Here is a 17098-nt window from a genome sequence, read left to right as displayed (position 1 = left end):
CTAATAAAGTGTTCTCTGTATACCGTATTGTTCGCTAATAATGATTCTTGCATAATGTTACTGTCATTTTAATTGTCATTGCTAAGAGTCATTATGCCATTTCTTCTTCTGCAGAAATGGTAGTGTTATGTTTCCCTCATAAGCGGAACTCTGTTATGGCTACATGCTGAGCTGTAGGCAGAATCTTTTTGTGCTTTCCAGAGTACCGCCTGCAAACGTTGCATCTTTACATTTTCTGTCACTATAATAGAGTTTTCCCGTGCCTTTTGGGAGTTGAGTCCAGTCCTTGTCACTGTGTCTCATGGCCTGTAACATTGAAGGTTGTTACTAGGGTTTGAAAACTGCTGCCAAACTGCTGTGAAGTTTTTCTATGAAATTCCTGGTGATTAATATTATTATTATTATTGTTTATTTACACTCACCGGCCACTTTATTAGGTACACCTGTCCAACTGCTCGTTAACACTTAATTTCTAATCAGCCAATCACATGGCGGCAACTCAGTGCATTTAGGCATGTAGACATGGTCAAGACAATCTCCTGCAGTTCAAACCGAGCATCAGTATGGGGAAGAAAGGTGATTTGAGTGCCTTTGAACGTGGCATGCTTGTTGGTGCCAGAAGGGCTGGTCTGAGTATTTCAGAAACTGCTGATCTACTGGGATTTTCACGCACAACCATCTCTAGGGTTTACAGAGAATGGTCCGAAAAAGAAAAAACATCCAGTGCGCGGCAGTTCTGTGGGTGGAAATGCGTTGTTGATGCCAGAGGTCAGAGGAGAATGGCCAGACTGGTTCGAGCTGATAGAAAGGCAACAGTGACTCAAATAGCCACCCGTTACAACCAAGGTAGCCAGAAGAGCATCTCTGAACGCACAGTACGTCGAACTTTGAGGCAGATGGGCTACAGCAGCAGAAGACCACACCGGGTGCCACTCCTTTCAGCTAAGAACAGGAAACTGAGGCTACAATTTGCACAAGCTCATCGAAATTGGACAATTGAAGATTGGAAAAACGTTGCCTGGTCTGATGAGTCTCGATTTCTGCTGCGACATTCGGATGGTAGGGTCAGAATTTGGCGTCAACAACATGAAAGCATGGATCCATCCTGCCTTGTATCAACAGTTCAGGCTGGTGGTTGTGGTGTCATGGTGTGGGGAATATTTTCTTGGCACTCTTTGGGCCCCTTGGTACCAATTGAGCATCGTTGCAACGCCAAAGCCTACCTGAGTATTGTTGCTGACCATGTCCATCCCTTTATGACCACAATGTACCCAACATCTGATGGCTACTTTCAGCAGGATAATGCGCCATGTCATAAAGCTGGAATCATCTCAGACTGGTTTCTTGAACATGACAATGAGTTCACTGTACTCCAATGGCCTCCACAGTCACCAGATCTCAATCCAATAGAGCATCTTTGGGATGTGGTGGAACGGGAGATTCGCACCATGGATGTGCAGCCGACAAATCTGCGGCAACTGTGTGATGCCATCATGTCAATATGGACCAAAATCTCTGAGGAATGCTTCCAGCACCTTGTTGAATCTATGCCACGAAGAATTGAGGCAGTTCTGAAGGCAAAAGGGGGTCCAACCCGTTACTAGCATGGTGTACCTAATAAAGTGGCCGGTGAGTGTATATAGCACCATTAATTCCATGGTGCTTTACATTTGGGGTTACATACAGTACACAGAATATACAGATAGATATAATACTAACAATGACCGACTGGCACAGTGGGGTAGAGGGCCCTGCCCGCAAAGACTTACAATCTATGAGGGAAGAGGGGTAGAGACAGAAGGAGAGAGGGGGAGACTGTACCGATGTCAGTGAGGTGATAGTGTTATTGGAGGTTGAAGGCCTTCTTGAATAGGTGAGTCTTCAGGGCCTTCTTGAATCCTGTGATTGTGGGGATCAGTCTTATGTGTCTTGGTAAGGCATTCCAGAGTATGGGGGATGCAAGGGAGAAATCTTGGAGACGGTTGCGTGAGGAGTGGATGAGAGCAGAATGGGGTAGGAGGTCATTGGAGGATCTTAGGTTACGTGTGGGCAGGTAGCGGGAGATTAGGTTGGAGATATATGGAGGGGACAGGTTGTGGATGGCTTTGTATGTTAATGTTAGTAGCTTGAACTCAATTCGCTGGGCTATAGGTAGCCAGTGGAGGGACTGGCAGAGGGGAGCAGCTGATGAAGATCGGGGGGAGAGGTGAATTAAGTGAGCAGCACAGTTTAAGGTGGACTGGAGGGGGGTGAGGGTGTTAGCTGGGAGTCCATGGAGATGGGTGTTGCAGTAGTCTAGGTGGGAGATTATGAGGGCCTGGGCGAGCGTCTTAGTTGTTTCAGGGGTGAGGAAGGAGCGGATTCGGTGGATGTTCTTGAGTTGGAGGCGGCAGGAAGTGTTGAGGGTTTGAACATGTGACTTGAAGGATAAGTTGGGGTCCAGTGTTACTCCAAGGCATCGGGCCTGTGGGACAGGGGTAAGTGTGGTTCCGTTGACTTTGATAGATGGGTTGCGTGGAGGGGCCATACGGGGTGGGGCAAAGATGATGAGCTCAGTTTTCTCAATATTGAGTTTGAGAAAGCTGGAGGAGAGGAAGGAGGCTACAGCCGTTAAACAATCTGGAACTCTGGCCAGCAGGGAGGTAATGTCTGGTCCAGAGATGTATATTTGGGTGTCATCAGCATAGCAGTGGTACTGGAAACCATGAGATTCTATGAGTTGGCCCAGGCCAAGGGTGTAGATGGAGAACAGGAGGGGTCCTAGGACGGATCTTTGGGGGACACCTACAGAGAGAGGGGATGTGGTGAGGAGGTGGTGTGGGAGACGCTGAATGTGCGGTCGGTGAGGTATGAGGAGATCCAGGAATGGGCCTGGTCTAAGATACCAAGGGATGAGAGAATTTCTAACAGGAGGGAGTGGTCAACTGTCTCAAAAACAGAGGAGAGGTCAAGGAGGAGTAGGACAGAGTAATGGTGCTTGGCTCCATTGACTTTTGTCAGGGCAGTTTCAGTGGAGTGCCAGGGTCTGAAGCCTGACATAGGAGGAGAGTTCGGAGAGGACGTGTTTCTCAAGCAGTTTTGAGGCGTACGGGAGCAGTGAGATGGGATGATAGTTGCCTGGAGAGGATGGGTCGAGGAACGTTTTTTTAAGTATGGGTGTGACTGTGGTGTGTTTGAAGGTGGAGGGAAAGGATCCATTGGCTAGGGATAGGTTGAAGAGATGGGTTAGGGCTTGAGTAATGACTTCGGTGAGTTTGGGGATGAGATGTAACTAGATCGGGTCAAGTGCGCAGGAGGTGAGGTGGGATTTAGAGATTAGGGAGGAGAGTTTTTCATCAGTGATTGTGGAGAAACAGGGTCAGGGGATAATTGTACACACATGTGGAGAAACAGGTCAGAGATGAGGAGCAGCAAGTTGTTGGGTAGAGGAGTTGTCAGGGGAGTAGGGTGAGACTGTCTCTGATGGTGTCGATTTTAGTTTTGAAGTAAGAGGCAAAGTCGTCAGCTGAGATAAGTGATGTCGGAGGTGGCACAGGAGGACGGAGGAGGGAGTTGAAGGTGGTGAATAGCTATTTGGGATTGCAAGAGAGTGCAGATATGAGTGTGGTGAAGTAGACCTGCTTTGCGGAGGTGAGTGCGTTCTTAAATGCGAGAACTGCCTCTTTGTAACTGAGAAAGTCTTCCTGGGAGTGGCTTTTCTTCCAGAGGTGCTCTGCAACCCGCACGGCACATCTCAGTGTTTTACTATGTCATGCGAGTCTATATCTGCTTATTCTGGGCACAACATAGTAACAGATCAGCATGGTGGTGTCCAGGGTTCTGGTCCATCGGAGAACCCAGCTCAGCAATCACAGAGTGAGAATAGGACACTACAATTGATTGCTGTAACTAGAATGCTCTGCACTGCACTGATAAGTTCTAAGGCTGGAATAGAACTGTTTGTGTGATTTTTCTAGACTGGAATTCCAGAGCAGAGAGCATTCAGAAGAGATTACAGGGTTTACAATGTACCTGCCATTGTGATATTGGTATATGTTTGGTCAATTGGAGTTTGTGTTCAGAAGAACACAGATTTTTCTGAGATAAACTTCCAGTTTCTTATCTTTTATATGCATATTGTCCCTTGTCTTTGAGAATACACCAATGTATTACACCATTTGTCATTGCAAGTTTGGGTGGCATCTCAAAGAGATTATACAGTAATAAACTCTCCTATTGTATCATGCAGACTGGTAAACTGCTGCCATGATCCATTTTCTTATCCCTAGTGCTCCTGGTAGGGCAGTGTTATGGAATTGCCCATTAAGCAATTCCTTTGTAACTGCTGCTGGAACCTGAGGGGGGGGGGGCAAGGACAGTGAGCCCTGATTTTAGACCCACCCCAAAGTCCCTACCTACTTGCCCCAACTACCCTAAATGGTAGAGGACAACTGGGTCACGGTCCCTTCCTATTAAAAGTGAAACAATGAATGCAGACAAGAAAAACAACAAGAACGTAAGGTCAAACTAGCCAGGGGGACAGAACAAGATGGGCAAGCAGATACAAAACTGGAATAAAGAATAGTCGAGAGGTTAAAGCAAAGGTCAGAATATAGATAATCAGAGAGACAGTAAATTGCTAGCATGCTCTAAGACACTAATAGCGAGCCACCATGTGTAGACTAATGGGCTGTATATGGGAAATCTGGAATCCGCCCCAGAGATTGGACGATGAGATATTAATCATGGAGCAACTAACGTTAACTCTTAGCGAATCAGAGAGTACTGGCTGGACTGATACATTGAAACAAACTCTCAGCTGTGCTAACTCAGAATACAACAGGAAGCCCAGGAGCAGGGCCTCATAAGTGGAGGATAGCGCAGAAGTCTGAACGGACAAGGATGTTACAGGATGTAAATAGTGATAACTGTAAAAACCAGAATTTCTTCTGATTGAGTTTCATTGGCTTTATGTTCTGTGTATATTGGGCTCTGATTGAGGGGATCACCCCTGGGTGGATTAAAGGCTACCATGGGCACTGGGCGGTATGAAGATTGTGGACCCCCTTGTGGCTAAAGTTGTTAAGATCATCTGATGAACCAAAGTTACTGTATTGAAATCTTCCGTAGGGAAATCATTAAAGCACAGGAACTAACAATACCTAGAAGGAAGAAAAATGGGAAGCACCTAAAAATATCAGGATGGATGACCAAAAAATTACATAACCTGCTAAAAAGGAAAAAGGAAACATACAAAAAGTGGAAGAGGGGAACTATACCTAAGGAAGAGTACACAGCAGTCTGCAGACTCTGCAAGACAAGCATCAAAGGAGCTAAGGCTGAACACGAATTGAAGCTTGCAAAAGAGGCAAAGAGTAAGGTAAAAGGATTTTGGGGATATGTTAAAAGCAAAAGAAAAGTGAAGGAGACCATTGGAGTCCTGAAGAATGACAAAGGAGAAACAGTTAACATGGTGGAACAGCAGGTGGAGCTACTAAATTCATATTTTGTATCCGTCTTCTCCCAAGAAACTAATGGAAATATCGACATTAATGGTGATGTAGATGAGGGGAAGGAGGACTCCAAGCTGACTATAAGCGAAGGTCTGGTAAGAGAGCACTTAGCCAAGTTACAGGAAACCAAGTCCCCAGGACCAGATGATTTACACCCTAGAGTCCTGAAAGAGATAGTAGAGGAAATAACAGAACCCCTTGCTATAATCTTCAGTAAGTCATGGGAAACAGGAGTGGTCCCTTTAGATTGGAAAAGGGCAAATGTTGTCCCCATCTACAAAAAGGGGAAAAGGGACGATCCAGGAAATTACAGGCCGGTAAGTCTGACCTCGATAGCAGGAAAAATCTTTGAGCAAATTGTCAAGGAACATTTACTTCGGTACCTGGATGGGAGGGCATTAATTAACCAGAGCCAGCACGGCTTTAGGACCAATAAATCTTGTCAGACTAACCTGATTTCCTTCTACAACAAAATCACTGAATGGTTGGACCAAGGGAATGCCGTGGACATAGTATATCTTGACTTCAGTAAGGCATTTGATAAAGTATCACATAACCTTCTTATTGAAAAAATGATTAAGTATGGCTTTGACAAAAAATCAGTTAGGTGGATTCACAACTGGCTTAATGATCGGGCACAACGAGTAATACTAAATGGCTACACATCGAACTGGAAGAAAGTCAAAAGCGGGGTGCCGCAGGGCTCTGTTCTGGGCCCAGTACTTTTTAATATCTTTATAAATGATCTGGACGATGGAATTATTGGGGAACTCATAAAATTTGCAGATGATACGAAGATAGGAGGAATAGCCAACACTAGAGAGGAGAGAGAGTGTATTCAAAAGGACTTAGACACACTGGAACAATGGGCTGAGGCGAACAAAATGGTATTTAACAGGGACAAATGCAAAGTTCTACATCTGGGTAACAGAAATGTAAAAAACATATATAGTATGGGAGGAATAGAACTAAGTGATAGCATAGGGGAAAAGGACTTGGGCATAATAGTAGATCACAAATTCAACATGAGCCAACAGTGCGGTGCTGCTGCAAAAAAGGCTAATAAAATTCTGGGATGTATTAAGACAAGCATTGAATCTAGATCAAGAGAGGTCATTATTCCGCTGTACTCTTCCCTGGTCAGACCACACCTGGAATACTGTGTACAGTTCTGGGCGCCTCAATTCAAGAAAGACATTGATATATTGGAGCAAGTCCAGAGAAGAGCAACCAAAATGGTGGAAGGTCTGCAAACCATGTCCTATGAGGAGCGGCTAAAAGAACTGGGATTGTTTAGTTTGCAGAAGAGAAGGCTGAGGGGAGATTTAATAGCAGTCTACAAATATCTGAAAGGTAGTCACAGTGCAGAGGGATCTACCCTATTCTCATTAGCACAAGGAAGTACAAGAAGCAATGGGATGAAACTAAAGGGAAAGAGATACAGATTAGACATTAGGAAAAACTTTCTGACAGTGAGGGTAGTGAGAGAGTGGAATAGGCTGCCACGGGAGGTGGTGGGCGCTCCATCAATGGAAATCTTCAAGCGGAATCTGGATAAACATATAGCTGGAATGATTTAGGAAAACCTGCACTCGCAGGGGGTTGGACCCGATGGCCCTTGAGGTCCCTTCCAACTCTACCATAAGAAAATAAGAAAAAAAAAAAAATGACACAGTACTAGAACCATCTTACTTCATAGGTAAAAACAGGGGGCTCTCACCTCCGCTTTATCATTTATTAAATGGAGAAAAGCACCATGCTGCTCTTTTTTACATGTAAAAAAAGCAGAAAGCTTATTTTTCATTTTAACACTGAAGTTAATGATGATGGATAGAAATGGAAAGTTTTCCATTTGTATCTATTATTCTGCCATTTTTCTGATCCTTTGAATCTGAACAACAGGCCTAAAAATGGTGATATGAAACCAAACTAGGAGAAATGGTACTGTGGGTGCCCACATACAGTATATAAGACTAAAGGAATGGTATTATACAGTGCCCATAAACAGTATACAGGATCAAAGGGATATGCAGGATATGAGTAGTAGTACCACTGCACCTATACATGCAGAATAAGAGTAGTAGTACTACTGTACCTATATGTGCAGGATAAGAGTATTAGTACTGTGCTGTGCCCATATGTGCAGGATAAGAGTATTAGTACTGTAGTGTGCCCATATGTGCAGGATAAGAGTAGTAGTACTGTGCTGTGCCCATATGTGCAGGATAAGAGTATAAGTGCTCATATTTGGAGTATAGGAATAGTAGTACTGTGCTGTGAAGTGGTCACATATAGGGTAATATTACACATACTAGTACACAGACATAAAATCAAAGGTGTACTTCACACATATCCCCTGTCTACTCTCTAATGCAGTGATGCAGGTTTAAGGGCTTTTGCAGGATGTGTCCAAGATCCCAGAATGGCTCCTGTATACATTTTTGTTAGGAGCCAGCACAATGTATATAGGACTGGAGGCTCCTCTCCTGGTCAATTGTGCAGGCTACATAAAACTTTTTGGGCAGTATGGGTGGTCATAGTAGTCTAGGAGCCTTGGGCCCTGGGGGGCTACCCAAACTACTCACATACTATAATCCACCATTGACCACCCGTCTGGAAAACTATTTTGCTCTACAATTGTGAATAGTAAAAAAAAGTTCTACTGTGTCTCTCTAATACCTCCCTTTACCATATCTCTCTTTGAGGTATTATCTTTTTTATCACATATCTATATATTTCATTTATTACTAAATAATGGCATAGACAATTCTTCAGTGGTTATTACATTGGCTGTCTCTTTGTCTCCAGACTTTGGCATCTTCTAGTCATCGCTACCATACTCTATTCTGATGGATTCTGCATTGAATTAACTGGTCTATATGGAAAGATCTCCTCTCCTGGGTACCCGAAACCTTACCCTAATGAACAGCTTATCACTTGGGATATAAGAGTTCCTGAAGGACATCGTATCAAGATTTATTTCACCCACTTCGACTTGGAATTGTCATACTTATGTGAATATGATTTTGTTGAGGTATGAAGCTTGGAAAATAAGCACGGGTTTAGGGAAGAATCCAGAAAAGAGATTTTCTAACATGTTGCATATGATATGAATGACATGATGGGGCACTTTTGCTTGGATAAGACTTATTTTGGTCATGAGTCTAGATCTTAGAGTATCAGTAGTATGAATCAAATTTTATTCTTTACTTACAGTGAGTAGGAAACTGTACTGTTATGGTAAGGACTAATAAAGTCTGTGTCCGCCATGACCTGAGGTTTCACCACACGACAAGAACATAGTTTTATCCATTTCAAATAAATAATGAAAGTTGAAACAGAAACCTTGAAAGTTTTGGCTATACCTAGACACTGGCATAAACCTGACACCTGTTTAGCGTAATGTGCTAATCTAGTTGGGGATAAAATTCTCTAATTCTAGAAATGTGGGTATGGATTCTCAGAAAAAAGGGAACATGCGCCAAAAATGTGTCATAAAATTCTAGATCAGAGTAAGCCATGATAAAGGTGGTATAAACTTAAGACTAAAGAGCCTAAATATATGCCATATTTATCATCCAGCATCAGTCACTGTGATAAATCTGGTGTATTTTCTGATAACCTGTCTAAGTTCACACTGCCCAACTATTAGTCAATCTGGACCAAAGTATATATGAAAATTGTATATAATTATACGAAGAATGATCTTCATTTGCTGATGATATATTGCTGTTAGATGGAAGTTCTTGCTTTTCAATGTAGTTACTGTGTAGCCAGGGCCGGCTCCAGGTTTTTATGGGCCCTTGGGCGACAGAGCCTCAGTGGGCCCCCTTGTAAAGGAGGCGGGGGAGTCGAGACACTGTGCATCGCAGATGAATCGAGTGACATCATGCAGGAGTGTGGTGTCACCAACGCCATACCTCCCAATTTTTAAAGAGAAGAAAGAGGAGCAAAATGTGCGGCGCGCTCTGCGCGCCGCGGCAAATTTGGCTCCACCCACTTTTGTTGATTCCACCCATTCTCATTCATTTATCATGTGCTCCCACACAGTACAATCCTCCTACAGTCACCCGTAAATTATATGCCCCCCCTCCATCTCTCGCCCAGTTTCATATACACCCTTCCTTTGCCCCAGTTTCATGTCCCCCCCTCCATCTCTGTCCCCAGTTTCATCACGTTCTCCCCCTTCATCTGCCCACAGTTTCATGTCCCCCGTCTCTGCCCCAGTGTCATGCTGTTCTCTCCTCACCCCCTTCATCTGCCCCAGTGTCATGCCGTTTCCCCTCCCCTTCATTTGCCCCCCAGTTTCATTGGGCCCCCTCCATCTTTGTCCCCAGTTTCATGCCGTTCCCCCCCTCCCCTTCATTTGCCCCCCAGTTTCAATGGGCCCCCTCCATCTTTGTCCCCAGTTTCATGCCGTTCTCTCCCCACCACCTTCATGTTCTCCAGTGTCATGCCGTTCCCCCCCTCCCCTTCATTTGCCCCCCAGTTTCATGGGCCCCCTTCATTATGTTCCACCTTTATATTTAATACAAAACAAACACACTCACCTTCCATCACTCACCTTCCATCGATCCCCCGACGCTCCTCTCTCCAGTCACATACGCGATTAAAGCAGGAGCTGTGAGTTCAGCTCCTGCTTAGCTGCGGCCCGGCTTGCGTGTGTAGGCGTGATGACGTCATCGCGCCTACACACGCAAGCCGGGCCGGAGCTTTAAAGTAGGAGCTGAACTCACAGCTCCTGCTTTAATCGCGTATGTATTCCAGCTCATCGGCGGACGGACGCCGATGAGCTGAAATCGTGACAGGCAAGTGCCGGGGGGCCCCCAGAGGCTCTGTGGGCCCCGGCACTTGCCCGACTAAGCCGTGCGCTGACGCCGGCCCTGTGTGTAGCATCCGCGACGCCTCCAATTTCAGCTGCAACCCCGCCTCTTCTGTCTTCCATCTCGGTCCAACCTCCGATGCCTGCGCAGTACGCTCCTGTATTGAACTACAAGAGCAAGAGCGGCCTCCCAAAAATGGCTGCCGGCCATTGTCTGTTACCAAGAGCAACCAAAGGAATTTTGAGACTGGCTAAAGAGATAGTAAAGTGAAATAATTGTAAAGTAGCTCAGCCTTTAATGTAGATTCACAATGTGAACGAAATCATACAAAATGTAAAAATTCACATTATTACAGCAATGAAAAACAGATAATGGACTGCGACAGATTGATTATAACCGGCCGATCAGTCACTCACAGACCAATACATTTAATATTACACAAACTGACTAGGTGTAAAATCCACTGTACACTCAGCAATGTTACATGCCAGCCATACCGTCAGCATGAATTATACTCCACCAAGCTTCCATTTCTGTCTCTGGTTTAGCACATATTTAATTCTGTACTATATTCCATATCTATCTCTTACTGTTATTTAACCCCTTGAAAACTAAGCCAATATTCTTCTTTTTCTTTTTTTTCCCTCCTTCAATTGTATGATTCCCTAAAGTATATTGTTCGGATATTTTCTGATATGGTAATAGCAAGGATGCTTTTTATGGTTTATTTTAGAATATTAATAGAAAAAGGTTGGTGACTTGGTGATACTTTTGTATTACTGTATATTCCGTTACTAAAATTTTGAAGAGGTTGCGATTTTCTGGCGAATTTTGAGTCATTAGTGAATTTTGTGATATAATTTACTAATACATTTTTGTTCTTTTCTGTATTTTATATTTTCATTTGCATGCTTTTATAATCCTGTACAGCTTATTTAAAGATTGCCTTTCACCGATGCCACCAAGTTCTTAGTATCTGTTAATACACTCCACTGATTCCAGCACAGTTGGAATTTTCTCTGTAGCCTCCATGGTTTACAAGCAGTAAGTGCAGTTAGATTTGGTGCCTGATGTGCTATAAGCTCTGTAATGTCAGACAGGCAGTGTCAGGCAGGGGGATGTGATGCTTGCCCCTGTCTGACACTGCCTTGAGAATACAGAGCCTAAATACCATATCAGACTCCGAAACTAACAGCATTGATTGCTTTGCAATGGTCGGGGCTAGAGAAAAAATTCCAACTGTGCTGGAATCAATGCAGCAGTGACTATTAATTGATATAAAGAGATGGACTTGTTGGAGGTGGTGAAATGTCTTGTTTAACACTGTTTGAACAAAAAGGTAGTGGTGAACTTCATTTCAATTACCTAAACTTGTAATCTGAAAACCGTGTTACATCTAGTGCAGAGAAAATAATGCAGCGAATCCCTTTGTCATGCACTGCCACCTCAGGTTCAGCATCAGTTTTGACCATAGAGTATACAGATAGTTCTATTGTATCCTGCATAGCTTCATCATTATACATCAGTATATACAATATATCACATTTACGTTGCAGTGTTCTTAAAAAAAAGTAATGACTCATCTGATATTGATTTTTGATCTTTTGGTAGAATACTAACAGACATTGTCCTAAATCCTCAGCTTAAATCTCAGGGGACAGTGGTGGCTCATTTGTGTGGCAAGGAATCTACTGATACTGAGAAAGCCCCAGGGAATGCTCCCTTCTACTCCATGGATAATAAGATGACTGTGACTTTCAGAAGTGACTTCTCCAATGAGAAAGAGTTTAGTGGCTTTGAGGCTTTCTACACAGCTGAAGGTAATAAACAAACTCCTAATTCTGTATCATACATATTAATATAAATGTTAAAGTGTCTTATCTGGAATTGTGGACCAGCTATATAGCTCCTAGGAGGAAAATGGGGCTAAGCTGCACAAAGACACACAACCAGCGGACCGGTATGGCGTTGTCATATTTTTCTACTATTGTACAATTCCTTTTATCTGGTGAAAGAGGCTTAGATTTTCTACATTAGATAAATGTAAAGATTTTACCCTTTAGAATACAAATTACCAAAATATGTCCAATACAGATACTGAACAAGATACCCTATAGGGAGACCTACTAGACTCTCCGAAGAACAGACAAGTTTATAGGTGCTTTATGTCCTCTTATCATTCCAGGAGTCCATCAGTTCTGCCACAAACAAAGCCCTGACATAAGCCTCATGGGGCTTTTTGCCTTCCTCTGGATCAACACTGTAAGGGATTGTAGGGTTATAGGTTCTTCTGCTAGTAGTAACTATGATTCTAAAAACAGGCATAGATTACACTGTGTAGGTGGTGATGAGCAGATCCTTAAAGGGAGTCTATCATTGCTATAATCAATTTTTAGCTGACCCCTCATTGGAATAGCCTTTATAAAGACTATGCTAATCATACCTTTCTTTGTCTTTCTTTTGAGCACAGCCTCGTCATCCCTGCAATGCCGCCTCTATTTGATTATACTAACGCTCCCTGGATCTTCGGCCATCCTCTTCACTTCATCAGCAGCCAACGCTCTGGTCTTCACTGTCGGCTCTGCCTCTCTGGGTTTGGGCAGAGCTGACAGCACATGCTCCGCCTGCCATTTTGCTTTGATGTCTACATGAGCATACCGAGCATGCTCAGTACTCCATACAACTACTAATGTATTCATTGAAACACGATGGGCTGAGTTCTGCCGAAACCCAAATGGCAGAGCTGACAGCACTTGTGTAGGATTTCGATCCTGAAGAACAGAGCATCAGCTGCTGACACAGCGTAGAGGATGGCAGAAGATCCAGGGGATGTAAGTATAATTAAACTGAGGTGGCGTTGTGAGGATGACGAGGCTGTGTTTGGGCAAAGCAGGAACGCCCCCTGTGCTCCCTGAGCATCATTAGTATAAACGAAAAAGCTACATTTATTTAAAAAAAAATGGTGGTGAAAAGAAAACAAAGACAGGTAGGATTAGAACCGCCTTTATAAAGGCTATTCCAATGTGAGGTCAGCTAAAAATCAATTATAGCAATGATAGACTCCCTCTAAGTTTGAAGTCAAGATTGAATAGATGTCTAAAGTAACATTTGATTATAGATGAAATATTGGAACATTTACAATTTTCTATAGATATCGATGAGTGTGAAAAGCCTGATGAAGACACAGAAATATGTGACCACTTCTGCCACAATCACATTGGACGATACTACTGCAGCTGCCGAGGTGGCTTTAACCTGCACACAGACAAGAAAACCTGTATTGGTAAGTGTGAGGATAGAAAACAATATTACCAAAGGAAAAATGAGAGAGGAGAACAATTCCAATCATGTGTAGGATTGCTGTAATAAATCAATGTAACCGCTCACCTGATAGAGAGAGTAGTATAATGGTACAAATCCTGTGTTTGCTTATACAGCCGGTAGCCGCCACAATCTCTCCTGGTCAATAGTCATCTTCTTCTTCTTTTCTGATATCCTGTGTCAGGGTCTGGGGTTGCTAGGTGGGGTGGCATAGACATAAAAGTCCAGATTCTTTAGTCCAAAACAAAGGTAGAGTTTATTTTCACTCAAAAAAGGCAGTGCAGCAACAAAAGGAAATAATACAAAAATAAATACCTGCCCGGCTAGGCTCTAACTAAACATAGAATAGATTACCTCACCTAGAATAACAGAAATCCAAAAGCCAGTAGAATCACTCAGGATACAGCTCCAAAAATATGACCTCTCGGTTTGCTCTCCAGCCAAGCTCTGCCAAAGTGTTGCTGCTGGAGCTGGCTTCTTAAGCCTCCTTGACGAGGAGACTCTTTCCAGCTGAGTCGCTACCGGAACATCCTCAAAGTGTGGACTGGAGTGGGGTGGAATGACAGGTCCCACTACCAATCCTACCTGTCATTCCTGAAAATCCAGCCCAGTGCTGAGCATTTAACAAAATGATCAGCAGATAAAAGTTGTCTGCTGAAAACAAACATTCCTGGAGTTTTCTCATCTCACCCACCTGAGTAGTCTGGGTGAGATGTACACCCCCTCCATTACCTGACCAGCCGTCGGCTTACACCTGTATGTTTTTAAAAGATGAGATCTACTTCATCGCCAAGTACAGAGGAGACTTCTCTGTGTAATTATAAGTAAGTATTTGGACTTTATTAGAACATAAGGACAACACGTTTCAAGCTTGAATAAAATTCTTTATGAAGTCCTTATTGAACTTAATTAAATACATATACCTACCTAGAATTATAACAAGAAATCTCTGCCGTACTTAGCGCTGAAGTAGATGTCATCTTTTCAGAACATATGGATTAAGTGTGAGGATAAATATCTACAAATATTATTACTTGTGAAATGAAAAGTTTATAAAAAATAATATTCTTCCTCTTTATTGTGCTTACTACCAGTGGATAAAAATCGGTCCATGGTCATGTGGGAAATAGTCCATGATCATGTGAGAATATAGTTCATGGTCATATGAGAAATAGTCCATGGCCATGTAAGATATAGACCATGGTCATGTGATGGATACACGTATGCACAGCTCGTTATAGTAATAAGACATCTACCTGTTAATCAACTGTGAACCTGTTGTCCTTTGCTTGACCATAGACTGTATATCTTGAGGAACCTCCTGACTTATGTCAGGGACCAGCGGTCACGTGGGGCACATCAATCCCATGTCCCAATCACAGGCCTCAATGGTCCCTGAGATACTTTAGAAGATTGGAAGATGCCCAAAGAGGATGGGGACCCATGCCAGAGCCTAGGAGAGGCGAGTAACACTGTTTGTTATGTTTGATATAAGTTTGTTATAGTTGATAGTGAGGTTAGATTATACTGGGGTCAGATGGGCAGTTACTTTCCGTTGGGCCCCATTGCAGCCTCAGGCTGCAATCCATTTTACCGCAATCTGTCCCTGTTTGCTCAAATACTTCTTTAAGTATTTTAAAACTTTCTTACTTTGCTGAATTATTTCCACGTTTGCCTAAAATTTTTGTACAGTACTGCCTAGGGCAGTTGAGAAGTAAATATGGTATTAACTTTTTTTTTTTTTTATTAAAGAGGGACAGTTGGGGGTACAACTCACACCCCTGAACATCTGTATTTTTTGTCTTTTGTAGAGCAGTAAAATCCCCTTGAACAAGCAAGAAAGTGTCAGAACTGACGCCAAACTTTCCAAACCTTCAATAGACCACCATCGCAATCTCAAGATCACAACTTTTATCTTTGCTAATCTCTCACCATGTAATAAATAATCTGATTATGGCTTGTGTATTTAATTGTCCTAATAAATAGTTTAAACCTCTCTTTGAGACTTAAACCATTGATACATGATAAATCCTGGAGAAGGGATACAATCTGGTTGGTTATATCTAATCCCATGTCATCAAATTCCCATGTTGTATGGCTATAGCCTATTGATATGCCATATCATTATTATTGGTGGGGTTAGACCTCTCGGACCAACACAATTCCTAATAATTACCACATAACTTTAGCAGTTCTGCTGCTCCCAACAACCCAATCTGCAGGGAGGTACATCACAGGTAAAGGTAAACAGAAGCATTACTGTGCAAGAGAAGAGCTAAGTAGCTTAACTCCTTCCCGACATCCATTGTACTAGTACGGCAGATTCCAGGTGTTTAAATATGGTGGCCGTTCGGGAGCTAGACGCTGGGTGTCTGCTGTTTTTTACAGTAGACACCTAGTGCTAATACCTGCGATCAGTGCCTGCACCGATTGCGGGCATTAACTCCTCTAGCGCCTCGATCAAAGCTGACTGAGGCTCCATTTGCCCCGTGATCACTGACACCCAGAGTAAGTTCTGGGGCCAGTGTCACATTGCTATGACAGCTGGGGCCTTGTGAAGGCTTTCCGGCCTTTCATTCTATTTTTTCTATTGCAGGCTACTCTATGTATTTTGCAATGCATTGCAATGCATTAGCATTGTAACGCATTGCATTAGTGATCAGACACCCTGGGGTTCAAGACCCCTAGGGTGTCAAACAAATGCAAATAAAAAGTTAAAAAATTGTAAAAATTTTTTTAGCAAATATTAAAAGTTCAAATCACCTCCCCTTTCCCTAAAACACATATAAAGGTACTTACATACTGTGAAACATACACATTAGGTATCTCTGTGTCCAAAAATGCCCGCTCTACAAATCTATAAAAATATTTTCCCATACAGTAAACGCCGTAGCAGGAAAAAAGTAAAAAATGTCAAACTGCTGTTTTTCATTGTTTTGCCTCTGATAAAAATTTGAATCAAAAGTGATCAAAGCAATAGCAAATTCTCAAAATGGTAGAACTAAAAAGCACACTGGGCCCAGTTAAAAAAAGACAGCCTATACATCCCCGTACACGGAAGTATAAAAAAGTTTGGGGTGTCAGAATATGGCGACTTTTAGAAAGAAAATTTTTTTAACACAGTTTTGGATTTTTGTTAAAGAGTTAAAATATAAATAAAACCATATACATTTGGTATCTTCAGAATCGTACCGAAACATAGAATACATTCGACATGTCATTTTGGCTGCACAGTGAAGGCCCTAAAAACGAAGCCCATAAGAAAGTTGCACATATGCACTTTTTCTTCAAATCCATCCCATTCTGAATTTTTTTCCAGCTGCCCAGTGCATTGTACAGAATAATTAATGGTAGCATCATGAAGAAAAATTTGTTCCACAAACATTAAGACCTCATATGGCTCTGAGAGCAGGAAGTAAAAAAGTTATGGGGTTTGGAAGGGGAGGAGGAGTCAAAAATGAA

At 42.7% G+C, this 17098-nt stretch overlaps 1 protein-coding gene across 1 annotated transcript in view; it reads left to right on the top strand.

Annotated features, from left to right (window-relative positions):
- The first annotated feature begins 5011 nt into the window (after positions 1-5011).
- Positions 5012-17098, top strand: part of MASP2 (MBL associated serine protease 2) — a 50679-nt gene continuing 38592 nt past the window's right edge. Inside the window, exons 1-4 of the mRNA XM_075279034.1 lie at positions 5012-5025; positions 8301-8526; positions 11958-12135; positions 13467-13598. Coding sequence (XP_075135135.1) covers positions 5012-5025; positions 8301-8526; positions 11958-12135; positions 13467-13598 — 550 coding nt within the window. The remainder of the gene's footprint in view (positions 5026-8300; positions 8527-11957; positions 12136-13466; positions 13599-17098) is intronic.

The sequence above is a fragment of the Leptodactylus fuscus genome, chromosome 6 (genome assembly GCF_031893055.1).
Source record: "Leptodactylus fuscus isolate aLepFus1 chromosome 6, aLepFus1.hap2, whole genome shotgun sequence".
NCBI lineage: Eukaryota > Metazoa > Chordata > Amphibia > Anura > Leptodactylidae > Leptodactylus > Leptodactylus fuscus.
This window is presented reverse-complemented; position numbering and strand designations above follow the sequence as displayed.